We start from the raw sequence: 26459 nt of genomic DNA on the forward strand, positions 1-26459 counted from the left end.
TTTCCACGGGCTGCAGTCCTCCACGAACTGCCCCAGTGTGGCAGTTTTCCCATGGAGTCATGGCCTTCTCTGGGCCCAGCCACCGGCTCTGGCGTGGGGTCCTCCACGGGCTGCAGGGGAATCTCTGCTCCACCATGAACCTCCATGGGCTCCAGGGGGACAGCCTGCTGTCTCACCATGGGCTGCAGGGGAATCTCTGCTCCACCGTTAACCTCCATGGGCTGCAGGGGGACAGCCTGCCCTCTCACCACGGACTGCAGGGGAATCTCTGCTCCGGCGCACCTCCTCCCTCTCCTTCTTCACTCACCTCGGTGTCTGCATGGCTGTTTCTCTCACATCCCACTCCTCTGTTTGCTGCAGGTTTTTTTTTCAGCAGTCTTTTTCCCCTTCTTAAATATGCTATCACAGAGGCACTATCACCGTCGCTGATGGGCTCGGCCTTGCCCAGCGGTGGGTCTGTCTTGGAGCCGGGGAAGCTTCTAGCAGCTTCTCCCAGGAGCCACCCCTGTAGCCCCTCCCCCACTACACCCCCCTCCCCACCCCCACCCCCCCTGCCACACAGACCCAACACAGCTTGAAAGAAAGCCCAGCAGGAATTGACAATGATAGATGATCTCCCCAGTGACATTCAGGAATAATGCAGTTTCACATTTACATCAGGGAAAAAAAAGCAATGGACATATTTAAATAATCATTAAAAATTAAACGCCTGACACAAGGCAGGTTTCAACCCTGTTCTGCCGCACATCTTCTGGAAATCTTTAACGGATATCATCTGAGGTCTTCTCATTTTCTTTGCTCATGAACAAAAGCTTTGTAATGGAGGTTCGAGTGTACGTGTTATCAGAAAAGGTTCTCTCAAGGGAAATTAAGTGAAAGGACGTTTTTCTTGTCTTCATGTTTGACATTCAGGAGTAGTGACGAGATAAAGTAGGCACAGGAGTCTTTCAAAAAACCACCAGACAGCAATGGCAGCATTTCATAAGGACGTGAACCGTTCATCATCTGCTGCAAAGACTCCATTTATGTGGCCTGCTTTTAAATCCAGCGGTTCGCAAGGAATCCCATTTTCTACTGTTACTGTCACTTCGCCTTTCTCTTCTAAATTTTCTCTCTCTGTTGACTCCTTATTCCTTCTAAAAACAAGAAAGAGAAAATCATCTTATTCTGTTGACCTGCAGCACTCCACCACAATTCCACAGACAGCAAACTGCACATTTAGTCAGAAGTTTATCACAGGTTATGTTCTGAAAGGCATAATCTGGTGCACCTCTTTGCTGTTGTCAATACACCACGGAAGGTGGGAGGCCTACAGATTGGAAGCTCTGGTTTAGCGGTTTGAGGTCAGGATTTGGAATCAGAAAACCTAGAGTAAACATGTTGTAAGTATGTTATAAATATTACTTCACCTCCTTATTCTGTAAAATGCAGAAGGAAAAGCTGGTGCAAAACAAAAATGGAAAAAATCTCTAAATCTGTTTTTGCTTTACGTCAGGAAGCACTGCACTAAACATCTAGTCTGACTCTGGTATGTATGTCATAGATTTCACCCCATGATGTGGAAAAATTAAAAAATACTTTTTAGAAACAGATCCGCTTTAGACTATAGCCTCCAAATGTGGAGACTTGAGTGCCCTCACACTCCTCGATGATCTTCTCCAGAATTTAGGTACTCTTAGTGCTGCAAATCTGCATTTTTAGTTCAAACTTCATTAACAGCCACCTTCCTACCCAGTATTTTATACTTTTGTTTTCTAGATCAAACAATTGCATGGCTTTCACTTTTCCAGGCTCCAGTTCTCACCAAAACCATATTAAAATAGTTGCTGGATAAAATTATCTAAAAATACAACCACGAGAAGATGTAATACAGAAATATCAGTCAACATGTCACGATGTTCCTTTAATTCCAGATGTCTTCTGACCTTGAGATCTACTAGTTCATAGTTGAAAAACCTGCTGTACTTTACAGCCTGCAGCATCAGCGGTTTCAGAGGATAAGAAACTCAAAGGTCAGCTCCACTGCTTCTTCCTATCCTGCAACATGCACTGTAACAATCTGACTCAGGACAATCATAACAACCTGACTCAGTGTAACTGCTAATAACAGCAATATTAACAACAATAAATTTTTATTGGCCTTTGGGAGATTCTTGGCATTACAGACTTGCTAAAAATAAACGTGAGGGGTAGTAGTGGAAACCTCTGACCTCTGGCTGCTGTATCGCCTCTTACAGTGATAAAAGGAGTGTTCTTTAATACAAAAACTGTGGGGGCAGAACATAAAAGAAGACACTAAGAAGCAGGTTCAAAAGAAATGAGAGGAGTACATGTGTGGAACTCATTGCCATAGGAATTCAGAGAAGCGGAAAATGTCTATGAGTCCGAGGGGAGACTCAACAAGTTAAGGGAAGAGAAAACATTGTGGGTTACCCAATACATGAAGACCAAATCCAGCTCAGGAAGGCCCCCAGCTGCAGATTAGATGCTGGGAGAGTAACAGAGGGAAACACTGTGTGTGCTTACTCTGTTTTCACTCTTCCCAAGGCAAATGTTTATGGCCTCTGCTGCAGATGGGATTTGGGGGCGGTAGGGGTAGACTTCAGTCTAGTTCAGCATAGCCAGTAGAGGATGGTCCTGCCCTGGGTATGTGCCCAATCTATTATCAGAGAGGGAGGTGTCCTATTGCTGCAATGACAGGAGAACAAACATAAGGCTGGGAGAGAGTGTGTCTGATCCAGCTCACTGTAGAGTCAAGGGCTACAATCACATGGGGCTCTTCAAGCTACAGGCAGCTGCAGCTTGGAATTTTACATGTTGGCAGTGATGCACAGTGAAGACCTAATTAAGAGAATCTTTCAGTTCAAGAAATGACGCATGAGTCTAACTCATTACTGAAACTCCATTATAGGCCAATCATGTGCTTCCCTGCCACCCTGAGTACGCACAGCCTGAAGCACGTGCTTTTGAGCTTATCTGAACCAAGGTATTTAACTGGTACTTTAAAGGCCTATAAAGACAAAATGCCAGATTTATGAGAAGTCAACACCATCCTTGGGGCCAGATTTCCGACACAGCTTACTAGGCAACAGAGCTGCCATTATGTCAGCTCTGGACAGGTTTCCAAGAAAACTCATTACTGAACGTGCTGAAGTCTTTGACAACCTGGTCACATACTTTGGTGCCTGAAAAAGAGATGAGCACTTTTGAAATTCTATTCTCTGATGCCTGGCTCTTCTTTCGAGAAGCCAAGTAGCCCAGACCATCCCTTTTACCTCTCCAGTCTTTGCAACAGTAGATGGAAGAAATATATGCTTGGTTTACCCCCTCTCTCACCCCCCTACCCCTGCCTGCAGATGCCATTGATGTGAAAAGAGGGTTAGAGCTCAATTACGGATGAATCTGCTCTGAGGAAAGGTTATATGTAAAGGCAGAGCAGGGAAACAGAGGGAGAAGTGAAAAGGAGCATAACAACTAAAAGGACAACAAGAGCATAAGACAGAGAGGATGCCAAGTGACTGTAGGCAGGCAGCAACAAGCCATATTACTGGTAGTATGATGATAAGAGAATGTAGTTTACACCATATTGAGGGGAACTGCTCAAGTTCAGCTGAGTTATTTTGAAAATAGAGGGGGGAAAATGCTGTCTTTCAGCATGATATGAAGCACAAATGATTATTTTAGCTAGAAAAATCATAGCTATTTAGCATAATTTATTTATATTACACTTATTTGAAATGTTCGAAGACCCCCTTTAAGTTAGGCACTATATAGACACACAGAGCCATGATACTACACAGAGGGCAGGTATGGGCTTCAGGTAGCAACATTATTCTCCAGTTTTACAGAAGAGGTTGCCTAGGTTCAGGGGATGAAATAACTCAGCCCATACCACATGGAAGGTTGTGACAGGGCTTAAACTACCCACAGATCCCAAGTACCTGCCCAGACTCTTTCCCCAACAGCATCTGTCATCTATTGTTTGTAGAATTTTGTTTTTTGAAAACAGAAAGGGGTTTTGCAAACTCATGCAACTCTTCTGAATGCAAAATATAACTGAAGGGATTCTGACTACACTACTAAGGGTTCTCTATGAGAAGCACTTACCCTTTGCAATTAGTGTTGTTTTTCTGAAGTCTTAACGTTGTTCTTCAAGGTGATAAGGAGGCAGAAAGGAAAAGTCTCTGCAACACACCACTTTTCCTATATGAATCCCTTGTTCTAATATATTTGGGGATGCAGTCCACCATATAGCCAATAATTTTAACATTATCTAGCTGTCAGCAGAAATTTACCCTTTTTCAGTTCTTCTGCTGTTCCTGTATGACTCTGTTGCTGAAGACATAATTTTGTGTTAACCTAACCTCCGTGGCAGCCTAAAGCATGGCAGAAGCTCAACTTCTATGGCAGAATCTCAGCTCAGCTAAGAAATTTCTATTCCTTATGCCCAACTCTGAGCCAACAGAGATGGCAGGACGAAAACTCCACCTCCTCTCTGTCTTGCTCCAACATGCTTACACTAGGGAAGCATGAATAGCCTTCTCTTTTTCACCAGTGCCACCACAGGGCAGAAACTGAGAGGAAAAGAGAGTATCTCTCTCCTACCCTACTGCCAAACAGCAAACACCTAGGCTCATGGGGAGGTATGGTCATGAACCTGTGAAGGGCTGGGTACTTTGGACTCATCAGGTCATGAATGGTAGGTGAGACCATGCACCGTTCCATTGAGCAGGCCCTCTTCAGCCCTACATTAATCATTATTGTGTCCTCTACTGAGGCTTCTCAACCTGCAGCAGTAAATATTTTTTTAGCCCTGCCAGCTTTTGACACTACTGCCCTGGAAGGGACATAGTCACTGCCAGCCTTCTCCCTCTTGGTAGGTATTTGGGTAGTCTGTGACAGGAGGCTCACCTGTGGCACACTAAACCTTGAGAAGAATGACAGCAAATGTCTTTGTAAAGCTATCATCTCTAGTTAGGTGGCCTCCAGGATCATATTCTTATACTCCCTATTTCCTCATTACACCCCAGCATTACTAAGGCATCTATACTTCACAGTTAAAAAGTTTGACCCCTTTCCTTGGAAAAGGACACATGGATTCTCTCTGCCTATGGAGGGAGGGGAGGCACACCCATCATTTCTCTGAGGGTGATCTGAAAAGCAAAACCAGCCCAGCTGACTTAACTTGCCAATATTCGCTTAAAACAGAAGAAAAGCTAAGCTGCTTACTTCTTGCGTTGCTGAATCCCTGCAACAACGAGGAAAACAATTCCAGCCGCAATGAGACAAAGAACCACACCAAATACGATAAGCCAGACAGGCGTGGAGGGTTCAAGAGGAGGTGATAAGGTTGAGGTTATCTTCAGGAACTGCAGTGTTTTGTCACTCAGCAGGAAGGCACTGTTGATTCTGTTCCGGTTCATCCTTCATAAAAACAAAAAGAATATCACAACTCTTTATAAAGTCATTTTATAAGTTAAAAGATAGAAGAAAAAAAAGGAATTTTTAGGTATGTGCTGCAAGTCTGGCAGGGCTGAATTTGATCCAGCATGATGTTGGTAGGATTACACTGACCTTCACTTTAACATGGACTTTGTCAGTAATCGATAGACACCCACACACTTACAGGGTTTTGAACACCAGACTTTCGTATGTATTTATCTGAAAAATTGGGAAATACAGATGAGACCTGAAGTACAGTATTATTTTTATTTCTGTTTTGGACCATGTGCTGAAGACATAGCAGGTTGCAATCTGTACGGGTGGCTCTGTTGTCTTGCTCATGCAGCATTCAAGATTAGCATGGGAGTGGCAGATCTACCCTGCAATGCTCAGAGGATTTACTTATCAGTGCCCCTTGGTTCCTCAAACTGAACCATCCTGCATGTTATGGGCCGGTACATCAACTCTTGCTGCTGTAGATTTTCTTAGGTCCATGACGCACAGGATACAATTTGGTCCAGAAGAATCCACCCCTATTGCCAACATGCCCTTCTTCCCTGCAGGATGCAGCTAAAGGGATTTGTACTTTGCACATTTTTTCCATTATGAGAAACTGTAAGTCTGAGAAATATGCTTTTTCATATGAGTAGTACAACTGCTACCCTTTAATGGATATCTTCACCCACATTCACTACTCCTAAGCATTTGCAGATATTTCTGGATGTGAATCTAAGCAGCCTTAAGAGGCTTTAGCAGTGTCTTTCATTAGCTTTTTAAAAATGTTAAAAATTTTTGAGAAAATGTATTGCATATATTGGTCTTGAGAGATGCTTTTTGATTGCAGTTGTATGCTCTTTCTTGTATACAATTCAATTTATTTACCACAGAGCAAGTATTTCCTAAGAACAGATATATGGGGAATACAGGTAAGATTTTGCAAGTTTCTTTTCTTGGAAATCATAATGTTTGACTGTCCCTTAAACAGGAAGTTCTTAGCCTTAATGGAAAGCTAGCATTCCTGGAGAGGACTGAAAGCCATGGCATATTATAAGACTCATTATACTGTAAGCTGTCGTTGATTTACAAAATATTTTCATCCTTATTGATATGAAAGGATCATTGTGAACAGCTGAAATAAGCATTGTTCACCCTCATCTAATGGCTGGTGTTACAGAATTATGTGCTGAAACACATGCAGGCAACTACACGTGCATTTTGTGTTTATATATGCATAAATATATCTTGTGTATATTTATGTGAGATCTTGGGTCTCATGCAGAGCTCTGAGAAGGTTTACCTTCCTCTTTATTCTTACTTTGTAGAGAATCTCATACAATAAAATTCTGGTCCATGGGTAGTGTTCTTATGTGCTACTGTAGTATGAAGTATTAGAATAATGGTTTAGTATGGAAGCCTGCAATCAGAAGCAATTGAATAAAAAGTATTGTAGTTTTATAGACCATTTTTCTTGTTTCTAAGTTAGGTAGGAACTAAAACTTTTCATAAATTGCATATTCTTTATCGGGTGACACACAACAGTTAAAAAACAAACATACTATAATAGCATCCAATTTCTGTGGCAAACAGGGCACATAAAAGACTTAAATAAATCAGCTTATTCTATTGAACGTATCAAAGAATAACAGAAATGCAAAAACCCTGCATTCCAGCAGTCTTACAGAGAGCTTCAGTGAATAAATAATCTGCTTCCTCCACTAATGCTATGAAGCTATTGTTTGGTGTCTCTGTAGGAAATAGTTTAATCTGCTCATAAGCTTAAGTTAATCTTTCCAAAAGAACGCATACTCATTCATCGGGAATTAGGCATTACACCTCCACAGAGATAACATGAATTTTCAAGACAAAGTACAGAATGCCTAAAAACAAAGAGGTCTGTTTTCCACTCCATGCTTGAGAAACGTACATGAGTTATGCTGCTTGTGGGAGTCACCCGATAAACCCCTTATGCAGGTTTGGTGGACCATTGAAGTCAGATTACCCATTTTTTCTTTTTCCCTCTTCAGGTCCGTACTCTTGCTTTTATTGGCTACAGAATGCGATATTTAGTAGAAAGCAAACTGATTTGTACCGCATGGTACTTCGTACAAGCAATGCTCAGCTACGATATTGACTGGCATTCCAGAAAGAGCTGGTATGAAAAGAATGTGAGTATAAGATTGTTTAAGCCAAGCTGGGACACAGTCAGTTCTGCTCATGAAGAGTTCACATGAGCTCTTCTCATGTGAAAGCTGACTTCTAAATTAAGTCAGATGAACTGTACTTGAGAAGCACCGAAAGGGAGCCTATGGTCATTAGCCCAGGTGTAGATGTGCATGTGCATGCAATGAAAGTTAAATCATATAAATCCCACCCAGAAAGTGTGCAAGTCTGTCATGTGAGAAGGCTCTCTTGCTGGGAAATGTAGCAGCTGGATGAGAGCCGTGTATGTGCCACACACTGGACAGCAAATTACAGGTAGGGCTCTGGAAAGGGACTAGATTTCTTGTGAGGCTCCAGCATTAAGAAAGACTCCTTCCAAGGCTCACATGCTTTGCATTCTATGGGACTCTTAAAAATCCTCTCATCTCACATGCATGAAAGAGTACCGACCTCTTGGTGTCTTTACTACTTGGATTAGTTCATCCTTAAAGAGGCAGAGTGCTCATTCATACAAGGCGCAGAGAGAGAAAGCATCTGCAGTCAGCAAGGAAGAAAAGGTTGCAGAAGCAGTGACTGTACCTGATGGCTGCCTCTACCTCACTTCCAGGAACAGTTGTCACATTTTTGGAAGAATCTGTGACCACAAACCAAAATGACACCCGATCCGTCACATTGCAGAGCAGCACATTGGAAATTCTGCAAATAGTTAAAACAAAAATCATCATTAAAGATGCATGGAAGGAATTACTGAAATATTTTAGATTTTCTTAAAATATAGCTTTCATCTAAAGGGGTAAAAATTCTTACTTTTAAAAAAGTTAACAGTTAATGCTCATGGAAGAAATATCACTCACAGCATTTCCCACTTCCCAATATGATAAAAAAAAAATTAAGCTTATTGAGACCAAACTTGAGCCTTCAAATGAATTTCTGAATCTATTACAAACTTGCATGGTCTTGGACATACATTTAGCACAATCAAATGGAAAAATACATATTTGCATCTTAATCATCAGGGCTGTGACAAAGGCCATATAATGGGGCAAATGCATTGGTGAACTAAGAATTTTGGTTTTGACAGCTAATACCACAGGAACCAGGCATGGGGGATTCCCCACGTTATTTTCAAATGAGTGCAGTCCTTCTACAGGATACATTTGTTGGAGGGAAGAGCAATGAAATTGATGTTTTTCTTTTTGACATCTTTGTTCAGAGTCAGGCACAGAGTGGAGGCAACAGGCTAAATTTAGACATTCTACTGGCACTGGCCTATGCCCTTTAGCTTATGCTATGACAAATATTTATCGTATCTGTTTTAAAAGAAGATTGCTCAGCTTTGTGTGAAGTTAATAGTGGAAGGGCACAGGCACGCAGCTTCGCATGGCATACTATGTAAAAAGTGTGCAAAACGTCTTTTAAATGCCTTCTTTCAGATTCTTACAAATTTGTTTTCTACCACTAATACTAGTAAATGGTGGAACTATCATTAGAAAAACCTCATGGAATGACATCATCATGAGTATTTAAACTAAAGAAGTGAAGGCTTATACATTAGTATCATAATAGTGAATGAGGATAGATGGTGCCCCTATGTTCTTCTATCTGTTACTAGTTTATTCACACAACTAAGAAATAAACCAGCCAAACTTGTGTAATATACAAGAATTGTATAAGGTGGCATTTATTACAGCATGGCAAGGAACAGAGTATGTATCATAAAAGGACAGCCAAAGCCTTTATGAATTCAATGACAGATAGCTAGAGAGATAAAAATGGAAAAAATTATTTAGTTCTATACTATTAATAAATAACCCAAAGAATTTGGCTCAGGATTCAGATTTACTGGCCATGTCCAAGCAGCGAGCAGATATTCTGAAAGTCCAGGACCAAGAATTAGGATCATTTTTACTTCTAGACACTAGCCTGGACTTGGTTCACCTTTGCACAAGGTCTGCCTGGCCACAAGCACAACACAGCCGCCCTGTCTTGGCAGACCCCGCTCGGGATGATCAGCCTTCAGATACTACCCGCTGTTCTGGAGAAGGAAACCCTGCAGTGAGCCAGCGAAGAAGAATGCAGCCCCTCTTTTAATTAACTGCAGTGATGTTTGTAATGCCCATTACTAACTACTATAATTGGTTTTAAGGTTTGGCCTGTCCATCATCAAAAGGCAAGTTTTAACATTGCCTTTCCAGCCTGTGCTCTTCCTCAGGGTGACAAATCCCCGGCTGCAAGCAATCCTCTCCCCTGCCGCAGAGCTCTGTTTTGTAGTGCCATCTGCTGGCTAATTACAAACATAATTAAGTGACCTCTCCAGTGGCCTGAGGAGCAGGAAGCGTGAGGGAGGAAGGAGCATAAGGGAGCCAAAATTGCCGATGAATGCGTAGTCTCCATCCAGAAAAGAACGAGTTCGCTTTTAGGCAGGACAGGCATTGGCTTGATCACAGTAGTTCATTAGGGATATTTTCCAGAAATATTTTACTTACTGCTGAAAGCTTTTTTGGGTGGTGTTTTGGGTAGTGCAGCCTTTCATTTTACAGAGAAGGTATATCTTGCATAGAGATACGCAATAAAATGGAAAGCAATGACTTTGCAGAGCTGAAATACCCACTTTTACCTCTCTGGAACAATGTCAGAGAATTTTTATGGATAAAAGAGGAAAGCCATCCTCTGGAATTTGAAAAGATGTTCACGTCAGTTTGCTGGCAACAGTCAGGAGATGAAAGCAGATTTATTCCTCCCAAAACAAAAGCAAAGCACAAAATTTACAGGAGGGGGGAAAAAAAGACTCTACTTTTGGCTGGTGGCTGACAAACTGTTGCTGACTTCACAGAATATCTAAAATTGTATCTGCAGAGGAAGTTTTCCATCAGGAGAATTTATAACAGTAGGACCTAAAGCTTCATGTTACTGCAGTCATGGGGATTATAGGAGACTGTTACCATCAAAATGACAAGATCCTGGTTCTGCCTTATGGCACCATGGCAAAAGTCCAAAATTGCATTTCCTTTAATATATGCAATTGAACACCAGTGAATAGATTGCAGGAAACCCTGATGGTTCCTTGGCCTGAAACACCATCATTGTTCCTTATGGAGATTTAAAGGATTGTTTAGGGGTAAGAGAGAGCTGCCAGAGACTCAAAGGGAGCTGGGTGCCCACAGTGGCCGTTAGTTCGTGGGAGAACCACAGTCCCCAAGTCCCAAGCGCCTATCTCCAGCTCTCCCGAAAGCATCAGGCCTCTTCCAACCCAGTGCTGTGCAGCTGCTCCTGCAAAGGAACATTATTTTCTTCCTTTTTGTGAACGGCAGCCATGGGACCACCTTGACGTAACAGCTTCAACTCTAGAAGCTTATTTTGTTGTTCTAAATGGTCACAATATTTTTAGTATCAAAATAGCCTGTCGTAGGAAGATGGATAATGTTGATGAATTTTTTTCTGGTCACTTCATGAGGAAAACCGCAGCTGTTTTTATCCACAAATGGGGGAAAGATGTACCAAAAGTAGAGTCTATTACTTGAATGAACGTAAATGTGATGACATTCTTTCTGCTCTAAAGATTAACTAGTCTCAGGCCCAAAAGAGATGCGTATTATTTCAAATGAGTCACAGATTAGAGAAACCAGGGTTACTAACACAGACTACAGACAATCATTTTTTAACACTGAGAGATCAAAGGTTGGCTTACGTAGTTCATGAATGTATGTATTGAGAATGAATTGAAAGGCCATATATAGAGCAGGAAATAAAGGGTTTTTATTTCTCCACTGAAAAAGAAGTATTTATTTTATCTGTATTAATAATTACTGAGTAATTTGATGGATTGTGTCTTTCTTCTGTTTCAGACAAACTTGAAAATTTGACAAGCCTTTCAAACATTAAACACAGCTCCATGATGTATTAAATTTTAGTTTAGAAATTAACTTTAGAGAACTCGAGATGTAATGTGCATCCTGTCCGTTCTGTGTTGGGTCACTCAGTGGTTACACAAGGGCAACAACAGCATCAACTGCTGTTTCCAGCAGCACATTCAGATGCTTGTCATAACAGGCTGGCTTTTATCCAGCTTCAGAAGCCTCACAAAAGGTGACTTTGAATCTCAAAAATGATGGGACAGACTGCAACAATGGTTATGCTGATCCACCAGACAAATTGTTTCAGGGCCTGATCCAGCTTGCTGAAGTTAATGGCATTTGGTCTCATGTGGGAGTTAGTTGTGGCTGTGAGTTACTGCAGGGATGTGGGTGTGTTAAAAATTAATGGGATGTTAAAGGGGAGGTTTGTCACATCCTGGTTATGGTCCTGTGAGGAATTTATACGCTGGCAGAACCAGTATTTGGTTATGTAAAATACTGGTGAATTTTTCGTAAGTCTTTATTTTGACAAAAATCTTTAATTAACCAGATGCACAATTTGGGTAAATTTAGATGCTACCAGAATGCAGTCACAAGCAATTTGTTTGCTCTTTTATGACAGAATAATTGATCATTGATCTTTTACAGCTCCCAAAGAAAATCGGTCGGCATTTATCTGTAAAAGCTCCTGTAGTGTAATGTAATCATTCTACTATGGGACTTTATCAGTTTCATCTCTATCCTCCAATTGCAAAGGCCTGGACTGCAGCTGATGACTGAGGATGTTGCTTCTGTTCTTATGTTCCTATGAAGTGCCGCTATGGATGCACATTTTGTGCTGCTATAGAGGAAATGTATTAAATATCATTTGCAACCACACACTATAAACATGAGATAACTCTGTTATCAATGAAACCTTCCATGATGGTATCAGAACTATTAACGTTTACCATCTTCTTTGCTCTACAAAGGAACAAACACAAAGACCTCGGCTCAGTTGCACTTGCCATCCTTTATATTTTTAAGGAGGAGCAGAATTAGACACAGCTGACTGTGAAAGCCAGTCTTAAGCGCCTGTTAGTGAAAGAGGAGGTTGACGACATAATGGGTAAATTTGTTTGCCACAAGCTTCTGCTTCTGCCTCCCTCTTCACCACACTGCAAGCCCCTGCCACTATCCTTACCGGCTATGTAAGAGTGCCGTTCCTGTGTGCACAGCATGCTGCTGTACCCTCTGGGATGCTGAGTGCTTCCACACCTCCATACCCACTGCAGAGGGGATGGAGATGGACTGCACTCCTTCCTCTATACCCAGTTCCTTCCAGCTGCCAGCCACAAGGGTAGGGAAAGGAGTGCATTATTTCCCGGACTTCTAACAGGACGGAGGCTTTCATAGCTTTCCTGCTTCCATGTAACAGGCAGGTTATGTGGGGTGTATTGGGAGGTTCATCTAGCTCTACATCACTGAACGGGGACTCTGAGGTCCCTTGGGATCTGGGAGAGATCTATAGATAGGAAACTCCTCAGCCTGTTGCATAGTAAGTTGTACCAGATCTCAGAGCTGCACAGCTGTCCTTCAGTTGACATGCTGTCTACACATGACCCCTAAGGTATCTAGAAGTCTTAGAAGAGTTATCAGTTATACCTCCAATGTACACTCCAACAAGTTATACCCCATGAAGAAGTCCTATACCATCTTAAAAAGAGGTAAAGATGCCCACACCTAGCTGTTCCCAAATACTATACTGACTTCTCCTCTGACAAACATAGTAGCAGGAAATTATTGATGTGTGCAACCCCACCTCCGAACTGGAGTAGCACTGACATTATCATATTTGTCCACAGGAAAAAACTGTCTTGGTGGGAAACTGAATTAAGTGAGCATAAATTCTGTGATTTCCCAGAGTGGATAGAGACAACTTCCATTAAAACTTTAAATCCTTTCATACTGGCTTGATTTTTTCCCATTCCTGCACCAAGCTTTCTAATATTAGTTGAGTCTGCAGAGAGCCATGGTGCTTGGAAAAAGATCACTGGCTTCTGACACAGGTTTTTTGCTGTGTGAAAGCACCATGACTTTGAAAGAAGAGAATCATTTAAAAAAAAGACCTGGGACTAAAATAAGTATACAAAAGCATATCTTTATGGATCAGATACTGGATGAAAACTCTGTTAATTTAAAAACCTGAGAAAAAGCCCTGCATAATCACCTTTAATTAGCTTGTATCTTGAAGTAATTTTTTTAAGTGTCATTTTAATTGGGTGCAGTAGCATACTTGGCTGGTTTTGTTAAGCTTGGTGTAATGGCGCTCTTGCTCAAAGGAGACAACTTCTGAGGAATAAAAATGAAACAGCAAGGAACCAGACACTCCTGTTACACGGAGGGGGAAATCACATTCTATTTAAGAGAAAGTGCGGCAGCCACAAGAATCATCATGTGACTAAAGTTAACTAACATCTTTGCAAATGTGAAATATGCTTCATCTCATGCAATGACAGCCTGAAGCAGGTTTTTTTAAAGTAAATTGAGAACCTTATCCTCAGTAGCCTACCAGAACCATAAATCTTTCCTTTAAGATTGAAAAACAATGAAAAAATAATAAGCCTTTAGAAATACACTTACAAGGTTTCTCATTTAAGAAAGATAAGAACATACTGAAAATACAGCTTGCTAAATGGTCTGTCCAATCTGGTATCTAATTTCATAAGTAGCAAGGATCAGAAGCCTGAGAAGAATATTCAATACCTCAGGGTAGATTTAATCCCAAAACCAATTAAAGGCTGATTTATGTCTGAACTGCAACATCTGAAACTTCTTGATGCCAGGTAACTCAACCGCTGCAATATTAGGGATAGATACCCCCAGCAGAACACAGCACTAGCATAGCTGTCCACCTTCCAGTTATCTGAGTCGGCTCATCTTCAGCATACTGCTGAAGCTGTGCTCTAAGAAAATGTGCACCAAAGCTGCTTATTCAAGGATCTGTACTGCATTTCTTGACCTTGCCAGTGTGTCCCTTTGCCTCCTCCCAGTATGATCTCCACAAGGTATCATGTCTTACTGCCAGATTCTGCCAGAGTGAATTGGCACAACCCCACTGAGATCCACAGCTGTGTCACTTCACATCAACAGGGATACTGGTCCAAAGCTTGAACATTGCTTAAGACAGAGAGAGTGTGATGTTTAACATATATATGGGTGTCAAAGAAATATACTGGAATGGTCTGGTTTTAGAAGCTGTATATAATGATTTCTACAGTTCAGTACAGCAGAGAATGGGCCACTACATGCAGCATTGTTAATATGTATAAGGCAAATCAGAGTAGATGCTTACTGAGTTGTGCTCCTGCTGGAATATCTTCTCATTGCAAAAGCCACCATTGCTTTGAAGAGGTACTCTTCATTAGCATCCCAGGCATACTGTAAAGGAAGATGGAAAATAATCAGTTTCAGCACCAGTACTGGCAATACAGAGAGGGAAAAGAGTCACTGAACTTGAAATGCTATATTGATCAAGAAAATGAATAAATTCTCTGGTTGTGCTATGAAAATAAATTCCTGCCCATTATTTAGTGTGCACAAAGGACTTTTTCTAATGGCTGTTATAAAGCACAATATAAAGTGCAAAGAATGTTTCCAAAAACTGAATGAATTGAATGTTTCGAAAAGCTGACCAAACTGGAGATGTAAAGTTTCTTGTACTAAAAGACTAGGCATATTACTAGAATTCTCCCCACACAGCTGCATCCATGGCCTTGCCTCTTTTGCTGGATAAACCTTGTTAAAGTAGAAGGTTTAAATCCACTCTCAAAGACAAATGGTCCAAAAATAAAAAAAAAGCTAATGTTGAAGGTAGTCTCTGGGAGTTGGATGTCAGGACACCAGGAAATAAAATGAGATTATGGCCTTATTGCTGCACGCCATCCTTGCAACAAGAAGACAGATTCAACTATAGTACAAATTACTATGTTGCACATGAGACAAAAGAAAGAAAATAACATCCTTACTACTTCAATAAGTAGTAAAACACAGGCTCCAACAACTGTTCTCTGTTGTCTTGATGAAAAATCATGCTTCCATAATTTCAGTTTTCTGAGATAGCTTCACTAGGTTCCCCTGGGCTTTCATTCACATATGCAATTCTAATGACCTCTAAGAACTGCACCTATTACATTTTTATAACAAGAGCCATGACTGAGGCATACTGATTGAATTTCCCCTTTCAGCAGATTACAAAGATTAATAGTTTCTTGGAATGATATTAATGGAGGTTAGAGGCAGCTTTCTTCAGTCAATCAGAACACAAATCTAATCTTTAACTTTCAGCATTAAAAAAATCTGCACTGTAATCATCCAAACCAGAAACCCAATGGCATGGATACTTAACCCTGTTGACAACTTGGACCTACTTTTTCATGGGCCTTTATAACAAATTAAAAAAACAGCAACGCACATAAAAAAGCAGTAAACAGCATTGAAAATGCCGAATCTTAATTCTGGTTTTTAAATTCTGATTTTGGATGCATGGAGCTGCAGCCTCTCCACAGAAAGGAGGAATTCAACTTCCAGGCATCAGCCCTCATTTTGCTCTGACATCCTGTGGACTGGGAACCTAAGCAGGGAAGGAGGCAGTCATTTAAAGGGCAGAAAGTCATACTGATCTTATTTATCATCCCTAGACAAATGATGAGTTGTGAAATGGGCTCTCTGAGATGCGGTAGGACAGGGACAACAAAGCTGAGCAACAGACAACTTGAGTAGCATTAAAATCCAGATGCAGTGCTGAGAATCTGGGTTCTGACTCACCACTCGTACCTTGTGAATGAAGGGAGGTGTAAGCATACTGTGATAATGCATGCCAGTCTGGGAACTTAAACTGAAAAAAAGAAGAGACTCTTTGAAAAGAAATGATAAAAGCCTGCATTTTGATCCCACTGCACTGATGAAAATGTGACAGTAGTGACAGCAACTAGTACTAAGAGAAAAAGAGATAATGTAGTAGAGGAATTAATATAGATGAGAGCCATAAAACTATTTATTGTAATTTTAAAGACATCTGTATTTAAACCACGGAGCACAATTTGCAGCACTAAAAGGGAAGATGTTCCTTTTTTCTGTGTGTGGCACTATTGACTGAATCCCTACATGCCATCTGCAGTCTTTGAGAACCGGTCCAAAAGGACAGAAAAAAATCATTTGTTATCCAGTGGATTAAACCAGCTGTAGAGATAATTTAATCAGTTGTCTTGAAAACGGATAATGATGAAGCACACTCCGTTTCATGCTTACATGGACACAAATGCAATGCAACACTACCAAGTATATGTACTTGATATGGTTATGTTTAGTGCAGTACATGTATATATGCACAATTCATCACTATCAAGTATGCAGTTTTCATAAATAATGCAGTAGCCTAGAGCTTATTTAAGTCAGAGCAACAAAAAGGGTATCTCAAAACAGGGAAAATATTTGTAGTGAGGAACTCCAGCCCCAGCTGAAAGAGTAAGCACTTTAAAAAAGACAGAATAAACAGAAAGCTGCAAGAAATGGGGGAGGAGACCGGAAGAGAAAGCTCAGCAGAAATCAGGGGTCTGCTTGAGTGAGAAGATGCTGCAGACAACCTTCTGGGCAGAAGGGCAAGAAGCCCGAAGAAAACGGTAATCAGACGGGAGGCAGAGGAGATGGAGATGGCTGTAGGCTCCACATGAACAAGAACCTCTGTGCATGACTGCATGCAGGAATATGCAGGGGGGAGGCAACATAATGAGGAGGAAAAGTATGGCAAGAATACCTTTAAGCTAATAACTGTATGAACTCAGGACAAGTGGGCACGAATTGCCAGAAGCCAATTTCTAATCATCAGCTTTCTCCAGCAGAGGGATAGGTGCAAAGAAATCTGAATTGTTCTACTATGGGGCTTCATCAGTTTCATCTCTATCCTCCAATTGCAAAGGCCTGGACTGCAGCTGATGACTGAGGATGTTGCTTCTGTTCTTATGTTCCTATGAAGTGCCGCTATGGATGCACATTTTGTGCTGCTATAGAGGAAATGTATTAAATATCATTTGCAACCACACACTATAAACATGAGATAACTCTGTTATCAATGAAACCTTCCATGATGGTATCAGAACTATTAACGTTTACCATCTTCTTTGCTCTACAAAGGAACAAACACAAAGACCTCGGCTCAGTTGCACTTGCCATCCTTTATATTTTTAAGGAGGAGCAGAATTAGACACAGCTGACTGTGAAAGCCAGTCTTAAGCGCCTGTTAGTGAAAGAGGAGGTTGATGAGATAATGGGTAAAAGATGATGAGCGCAGGTTGTTGATGGGGTGAAATGCTATAGTAGTGCTCTAAGGAAGACAAAATTTAAGCTAGTAGAATGAGATTATAATATTACAAGATTGCCCTGAGCAACCTGATCTGATGTCAGTGTTGACCTGGCTTTGAGCAGCAGGGGACTAGGGACTTCCCACGGTCCCTTCCCTCCTGAATGGTTCTGTGTTTTAACTAGACAGCCATTCAGACTGCAGTGTGGCTACAGACACACGAACACGCTTCTGGGTCCCATTTGGTGGCAAGACACCAGGTGCACGTCAGCCTTTCTCCCCTTCATCCTCTACCCTGGAAACAGCCTCAATACATGAGCCAGAAGGGACATGCACCTTCTACTTCACCTGGCTGCTGCCCCTGAGGTGCCGGCTCTTTGACTCCTACGGTTAAACTGAGTGGTGACACAGAGTTACATAGACTTCTCAGTGCACATCACTTCGGCTCACTCCCTAGCTGTCTTTGGCCCTCTTGAATTAACTCTCTACCACTCTGCTAACTCCATGAGTAGGAAGCCAACTAGTGACTAGCAGCTATTCCAGAAGCCACTCATAAAGTTAACACCATCCTCAGAGAGACTCATAAATCACCTTCCTTCCATTTAGGCTTACAGACACCACGTTTCCTCCCACCAGTTAGCAAACAATGTCTCTGTCAAGTACACCCATTATTTGCAAATGAAATGATAACAGCTAAATACTTACTGTATCTTAGCTGCTCTTTCCAGCTCCATTGTGATAAGAACTAGGTAAATACACTAAATGGCACTCCCTGCCTCAAAGTACAGCCTACCTTGTGAACAAATTAAAAAATGGTGTCCTGTCTTTATCAGCCTCACACAAAATGGATGGCATGCACTAAACCATGTGGAAAACTACACTAACCTATTTCCTGTGCCCCTGAATGTACATTGGAGTTATCCTGTCAGTCCTAGCGCAAAACACCCACAGTATCAGTGTTCTGTTATCATCTAGCTTGAAGTGACTTGGAAATGAATGAAATGGAATTCCGTAGCAGAGCATCATACCAAGATATTCTAAGCTGCCTGTGTCCTACTGCGATACAATGACAGTATTACACTTTTCTTTGCTAAAATAAATAAATAAAATAAAAAAGTAAAGCATCCCAAATTTTTCAAATAAAATGAATTTCAGTTTGATAGTAGTTTCAATTTTCAATTTCAGTCATTTGCAGAAAAGATTGCAATGGCTATGAAAAGGAACTACTTACTATCTGTGCACTTAATAAATTGTTCATTATTTGTGGGTAATTTTGTATGGCATCATACCACCTTCAGCATGTTGTTGTTCTAAAATGCTGTTCTAGATTGTCTCATTTTTAGGGCTTTCACACACTTTGTTATATGAAATAAACTACTATCTATCTACAAAAAACAACAGACTCCTCAGTTATCGCTTTTTTCTTGTAATATAAAATGCCTTTAAGATTAATGATTTGCATCATTCATACCCTTTTTGGATGAAAAATAAAAAAATCACAAATGATTGTCAAAAGAGTATAACAAATGATTTACAAAGAGTAAATCAAAATATTAGCAGTTATCATTAAGAGGAGCTTCAATAATGATTTTGACATATTTTCAGCCATAGGATTACACTATTTTTAATAAATTTTTAAACAAACCAGGCTTGCATTACTGTTTAATTAAAGTCTCTCAGCCAAGAGAATTGACTTCAATATGAATTTCCACAGACAAATACTTTAGCATGTATCTTGAATATGTCTTCCCAATTTGTCTGGCTTACGAAGTTACCAGCGGAATTAGGTCCCTGCTAATGTTAGGTTAAATTACCTGATATTTCAGGGTAATTTTAGAACGGCTTCTACAGTCATAGGGAGATTCTCATATCTCCAATCTCTTATAACATCTAACCTACTGCTTTTTGTTTCCCAGGGCTCCTAACACAATCAGACACCAGACTTCCAGTGGAGATGACTGTCCAAGACATTTCATATTTAATTTTATGCTGAGCCCTGTAACATGCTGAAGATTTCCTCTAAGCATTCAAAACTACAAAAGTACTGGGCTCTGCCATATTTCACAGCGCTTTAGATCAGGAAGGACCATTCGGTCATCTAATGTCACAATCTCTTATGTATCACAGACCCTTATTGCTCACACCAGTACTTCTACATTAAGCCCAAGGACTTGAATTAAGCCAAAGCATTTCAGTCCTCATGAGACTAGCCTGTGCACTGCTTAGAAGAAAGGCCACTATCCGAAGTCCTACATTAGTAGGGAATTGATGAGATACGCTTGAATGATCTCTACAGATCGTGCTTGTCTGAGAGCCTGATGTAAAGTCCCATTTCGTAAAGACCTAACAATCTTTTTCTGCTTCTCTTCCCAGACATGCTTGACTTTACAATTAGCACTCTCAAGCAGAAGTGCTTTTCCCGAAGTACAGACTTAGATTTATGCAGCACCTCTCATGCATGAAGTGCAACATGTCTACTGTTTTTCCAGGGAAAAAAAAAATCTTTGACAGAAAATTATCTTTATGAAAAGGCAAGCTTTATACTTCTCTTAAAGGATGCCATTTTAAGGAGTGAGCTAGTCAAGTGTCAAGAAATGGATGCCTGGATCATGACTTAAGCAAGCTATTACAATTAACACTTCACAACAAATTGCTTGTGCTGCCTTCAGAAATTTTACAGTATATATTACTCCTGTTTTGGCAGATACTCAGTTAGGAAAAATATGTGAAGATATTTTACTTACTGCATTATCTCCCAAAGCTGTTTTGATACTAAGCCGTACTTTGAAAGCATTCTGTGCATCTGACAAAGAGAAAAAAGCAAACATATATTGACAGTCAGCCAAAATAGGATTTTAAATCATTTACTTCTCTCATTATTTCACAAACGGCAGCTTCTAAATGTCTTAACAGATCACCTGGTTAGGAGAACAGAAGTTACCAGCATGAAAAAAGCTGTAGCCCTACAGAGTCTCAGTGAGATTTACCATGACCTCTTTGAGATCAACTTCTTGATTTAATTTGCAAACTCATAAAAGAAGCAAATGCTCAGCATTTCAATCTTCAAACTGGAGACAACGAGTTAAAATAAAAATCTGAGAAGCTGGCAGCTTTGTAGGCATAAACTCATAGCTCCATTTACCTGGGGAAGGATGGGAATCAGCTCCAAAACTTACCTGGCTTGCAGAGCTCAGCATGAGCAATGGCAACTACAGAGAGAGTAAGCAGCAAAACCCGTAACATCCCGTCAGCGTGGAAAGGTTGAGGCAAAAAGAAGTGAGTCTCCCCTGTAAAGCACTCTTAAACTTTCTGTGACCCAGGATTAAAGCATCAGCAGCACAAGTGAGCAACCAAGTAAAAGGTTTAATAATTAACCCCCGTTATTTTAGCTAAAACAGGCACTAGAAACAACTGTCTTCTGTCAGTTATTTGCTACCTTTCTCTGTAGTAAAAAAAAGCCGTAACAAGTTTTTAATTTTTCTTCTTCCTTTTTAGAATAATACAAAACTTCACACAGTGCTCCAGGCCAACCTTTTTTCCCCGCAGATGCGATGTCAGACAGGCACACAAGAAGTCTGAGAGACGTTGCACCAGAGCAGCTGGCAACTGCGGTGGCAGAATGCTGTCCTGTTACCCACAGCAGGTGAATCTGAAGCTCGGCTGCCACCAGATCCCAAAGGAAGCTGCCACCCAGCTTCCTTGGGAAACTGGCTGGCCCCACAGAGAGCCCTTGAGGATAAAGGAAGACTGGGCACCCTTTTTATCCCTCCAAAAGAAATGCATGATGAACACAGAAGCCCCGGCCCCAAAAAACAGGACTCCGGATTTGCCCCTCACTTGCCTTCAAACTCGCAGCACTTCTGAAGGGCCAGCCTGGTGGCCCCAGTGCCGTGTCCCCCCATCCCTGCCCCAGTCCCACTCCCGTCTCCTGGCTCAGGAGCTTGTCTGAGCCCAGCAGAGCAAATGCCTCGTTCCACACAAAAACCCCCACATCTGAGGCATTGCTCTGCACGAAAAGAACAGTTATAAAGGTGGGGAAATACTTTCTTGCTGCCGGAGGACCGTTACAGTAGCAACTGGAATAAGAAGAGGTGCAATAAAAGGACTTCATAGGAAGCATGTTGAATAAGGACATTTTCTCGTTTTGTAGACATGACACACCGTGTAAACATACACGCACACATGTATGGAAATATTTTAATGATGCCCTCTACACTATTAGTCAAATCTTTACCCAGACAAATAAATAAATGCAGAGGAGAAAGAATTCAGAAACTGAAATGTATCGTGAGTACTTGAACAGTCTTTGCAATCTGGGCAGCAAGACAGGATTATTTTATTCCACTCTGCTGCTGTACTCCCCCTGTAGCCACTCTGATTAATGGTTAGTTCCTAAATTGAAGATCACTTCAAAACTACTTTCAGTTGGTCCTTTAGCACTGAGAAGTGTGTCTTGAGACTGCAAACCCAAAGACCTTCACAAGAATGACTACCAGTGAGAAAATGTTACTTAACTGTGGGACTGAATTTATGGAAAACAATAACCAGTATTTACTACGCAAGAATACTTGGACTTTCAGGTAGTGGAGAACTTACTGTTTCACTAATTTAATCTTATTTTTAGAAACCACTGTTAAAGGAGTTGATATCCCATCTTTAAAAGTCATTAAATCAAGCTGATTCCTGGGCATCTGTTTACTCTCACTAGGCAACCAGTTCTGAGTACAAAACTATTGGATACATTATCTGCTTAGACGTTCAATCTATGCCTATGAAAACAAAAAAGTGATGTATTCATTTCTAATGACAGCTTAAATTAACACACTGTATGTACATGCATCAAAAGGAGAGCACTAAAAAATGTACAGATGTATGAAAGACTATCAGTTTTCTGTACAATCTGTAATTTAAAAAAATCTTTAAAGAACGTGAATATAATCGGTTTCATGCTAAATTCATGCGTGTTGTTTCAATAATGAGCATTTGAACTTTTTTGTTCCTTTGGGGAAAATAGTGGAGAACTTAGGAAGAGAGCGGAAAAGCCAACCGTTGTTTCCCTGCTGCCAAAAGGCAAACGGAACTGAGCGTCGATACGCAGCACCACCACTTCTCCCGCTGTAAACCACTGTAAATCAGTTCTTTCCCTCAGAATCACATGGAGCCGGTGTCAAAGTACACTGAAGGCACACGATGCCCAGCAGGAACCACCTCAGAGGACATGACTGGATTCCCTGATCAGGGCTGCTGACTTCCAGCCAGGATGGCTGATTTTCCCCAATTTGTCTAGCTGGCAAGCAGCAAGATAAATGATTTTTTTCCAGCGGAGAGGGGAGGAGGCCAGGAGAAGCAGCAGTGTGATAAACACCCCAGCTCAGAGCTCACAGGGGGAGCATCGTGCAGTTGATATATACGTGCATGGCAACCTGGATGCATGCCAAATCCATCCAGCTGACTGCCCGTGTGTTTAGCCGGTTGTATATGCACAGAGCACTGCACACAAGCAACTGATTGCTGCACATGTATAAATCTTTTTCCAAAGCCAGTATGTTTTTTAAACAAGCCAGGTGGACAAGCAAGCCTAGACCAGGTGTTAGTAGAAAGCTAACTTTTCTTCAAATCAATGACATTTTTAAATACTGTCTTAAAAAGCACTGTAACTTCTCAGGTTACAAATGGAGTATATCAGCATCATCTAAAAAGACAGACATTCTGCCACTTCGTATCTCTGTAAGAAATCTACATGCGTGGATAACATTCTGCCCAGCCTCTTTTCTCCCATGTTGGCCAGATATGTAGCACTGTTTAAGCATGTCTGCGCTTGTTTGCCACTGATTAATCAGTCAGGCATCAGTTTGCTTGAACGAATGACAATCTACGTACACATATGCAAGGTATGTTTTTAATTCGGTACTCTGTGAGGTATTAAATTTTTAAATAGATCCTCTTTTATAGTAACTTTTTTTTCCTAAATACTGTTGAGCTACAGGTCATAGCCATGCAGAATCTCATGCACGATCTACATCTCAGAAATATCATTGAACTAGTGCAAAGAACTATCTCTCTTCTTGTACTAAATGAATTTGTCTGCCTGGTTGAAAATAACAGTATCTCTATAATTTTTTTCAGTGCTTGTGAACTCCAGAAGTTCGTGTATTATCTGTATGTATATACTTAACAGTATACCATAATTTGGACTTCCAAACAAATCAGGAGAGGACTGAAATTTCAAGAAAGCATATGACTTCGTAAAAAAACCAAAACCCTTCCATCTTCTCGATGTGATTAGCAATGTACTTTTCTGCTTCTTTCAATGTCTTTGAGATGGAAAATCCCAGGAAAGTAAAATATCGATAGCTATCATATAAGTTAATTAACAGCTATGGCCAAACTTAACCTCAGTTTTCAAATTTGACAAATTAACAGTTTTAAACTCTGAGGAAGTTAATCTTTAGTCTTAAGGAGTTGTGTTCAACTCTTATGAGGAAAGAGTCAATGTGCTCCTGTCAGCATTAGTCACTCATGGAAATGTACCTGGAGAACTGCAGATCTAATTGTACACAGTGCTTTGCAGTTCCCCGGGTGCAATGGAAACGATGAACGCTGCACGTCTTTTGCAGACTTCTGAAGTCGACGAGATTAGGATCTTGGTGAATGTCAGTATCATCCAACAGACCAGGCTGGCTGATACAGGTCCAGCCTAAGTCTCATTAAATGGGAGTTTTTCCAGTAACTTTTGGGGGAACAGGGTGTTGAATAAGGACCGCCACCACTGTCATCATTGTAATAATGCAAAAGTGACTTACATTGTCACAGAGTTTTTATCAGTGCTCACAGAAGCAGACAGTATGTGAGAAATCGTTTACCCCTTGAGACAGTAGCGTAGCCATTAGGCAGCAGGTGAGGGAAGGATGCGCTCTCTAGAGTTCGCATATATTGCCTTGAAACGTGCACTTCGCAGTGGAAAGTACCAAGGATCGCCCACAACGGGGCCAGCACTGAGAATGAACAAACAGAAACGTCCAGCGTAGAGGGGGTGGTGAAGGATGCTGCTGCCGCCGCCACTTCACTATGAAGTTTATAGCACAACCTACAGTCCTGAAGCATCAATGAAAACTGACCACTTCCCATCTCAAACCCACACTTCCTGAATGTCTCCTAGTCAACATATATTTTTTGAATCGACCAAATCCAGGCTAGTGATTTACTGCCATTTCCCACGTGTTCTCTTATGTCCATTTTCTTCAGCCAGGAAAATAAAAGCTGTATAATTCCATGAGGGAATGTACCACTCTTCTACTGGAGCATATGGCAAAAATTATGATGAGGACAACTTTTAGATAGTCTGTATGCTTATAAAATGTATCTTCTTTTTTTCCACACAGGGCTTGGGCATCCAACAAAAAGAGTGAACACTTCTTATCTGCTTATGTCAGTCCATAATGGTAGGAAATACGAGAGAAATGGAAACCAGAAGAACCACGTGGAAACGAAGTGCAAATGCGTGCTAAACGGAGTACCTGTACTCTTGCTCAGAGCTGGTCTACTGTGCATGCATAGTTCTGTGCCTAGATCTTAGAAGACGTACAGAGATTTATAATGCAATATGGCATGTAACTTCAAGTTGTAGGAGAAAAGTTTCTCTGTTCTGTGCTACTCTGTGAAGCATAATCAGTGCACCCGTGATGGGGTTCACATAGTACCATACCATGCAGGTATATTTTTCTTTCGGAAACATGGAAGAGTGAGTTCCACAAACTTCTTGAAGGTTTCAACAAAAATAAACTATGCTTGAAAAGACCTGTGGTCTATAATCCCAACGTAAGGTCTAACAACTACTGACCACAATGCTACATTACTTTGGATATGTGAATGGCTCTTGCCTGGAATGGCCGTATTTGTTTCTTTCTGACACTATATCAATTAAATTGTATGGAATTCTGCACCTGTACTTGAATATCAAGCTGCTATTATGTGTATAAATTAGTAAGAATAAACAAAATGGAGAAAAACGCAATTATTGTATTCCTGTTTCAAAGAGGCATGACAGCTTTTTCCAGAATCATTATGAATATCTGTAATAGCTGATGTATTTTGTGTTTTCTTATAAAGAGATCCTCCTTTTCACTACTGAAATATATAAGCTTAAGATGGTTCTTTCCCCAAGTATATTGGGAAAATGCCATAATGAAATGTAGCATACTAATGAAAGAAATGATTGAATTTCTCAGTTTTGACTTATAGATAGTTTAAAGGAAGGTTATGGTTACGGCACTTGCTCTGTTGAAAGGAGGATGAAAAGTTATAGTTGTAATTCCTTAATGAAATAAGATTTATGAAACACCTTTGGTTGTGTTTTTTCAAAACTTTCATGGGTGTCAATGGTTCATCAGTTGTAAAATGCACAATACTGCCATCTTCTGTATCTAAGAAGCAGCAAATTATGTGTTATTTTACACGTATGTTCTGCACAAGCAAACAATAACAGTGATGTCAACTCCTTCATTTTAAAAGACAGTCTAGAATCTGAAACATGGTTAAGAAATAGCAGAGGTCATGGTCTGAATATTCATTGGTCAAATAGCAAACGTAGCTGCTGACTATAGCAGTCACATGCTTGCTTTGAATAACTTCACTGAGCTTCAGAATAAATAAGAGGATACTCATTA

The 26459-nt window shown here is 40.7% G+C and overlaps 1 protein-coding gene across 1 annotated transcript; it reads right to left on the minus strand.

Annotated features, from left to right (window-relative positions):
* Positions 1 to 571: 571 nt before the first annotated feature.
* CLTRN (collectrin, amino acid transport regulator) lies at positions 572 to 21036 on the minus strand. The gene is made up of 6 exons (XM_050913385.1): positions 20970 to 21036; positions 20538 to 20596; positions 14791 to 14876; positions 8182 to 8298; positions 5230 to 5424; positions 572 to 1136 (listed from the first exon to the last, which is right to left on the minus strand). The coding sequence occupies exons 1-6, from the start codon at positions 21034 to 21036 to the stop codon at positions 980 to 982; spliced, it is 681 nt and encodes a 226-aa protein (XP_050769342.1). The 3' UTR covers positions 572 to 979.
* Positions 21037 to 26459: the final 5423 nt, after the last annotated feature.

Source organism: Gymnogyps californianus, chromosome 1 (assembly GCF_018139145.2).
Source record: "Gymnogyps californianus isolate 813 chromosome 1, ASM1813914v2, whole genome shotgun sequence".
Classification (NCBI taxonomy): domain Eukaryota; kingdom Metazoa; phylum Chordata; class Aves; order Accipitriformes; family Cathartidae; genus Gymnogyps; species Gymnogyps californianus.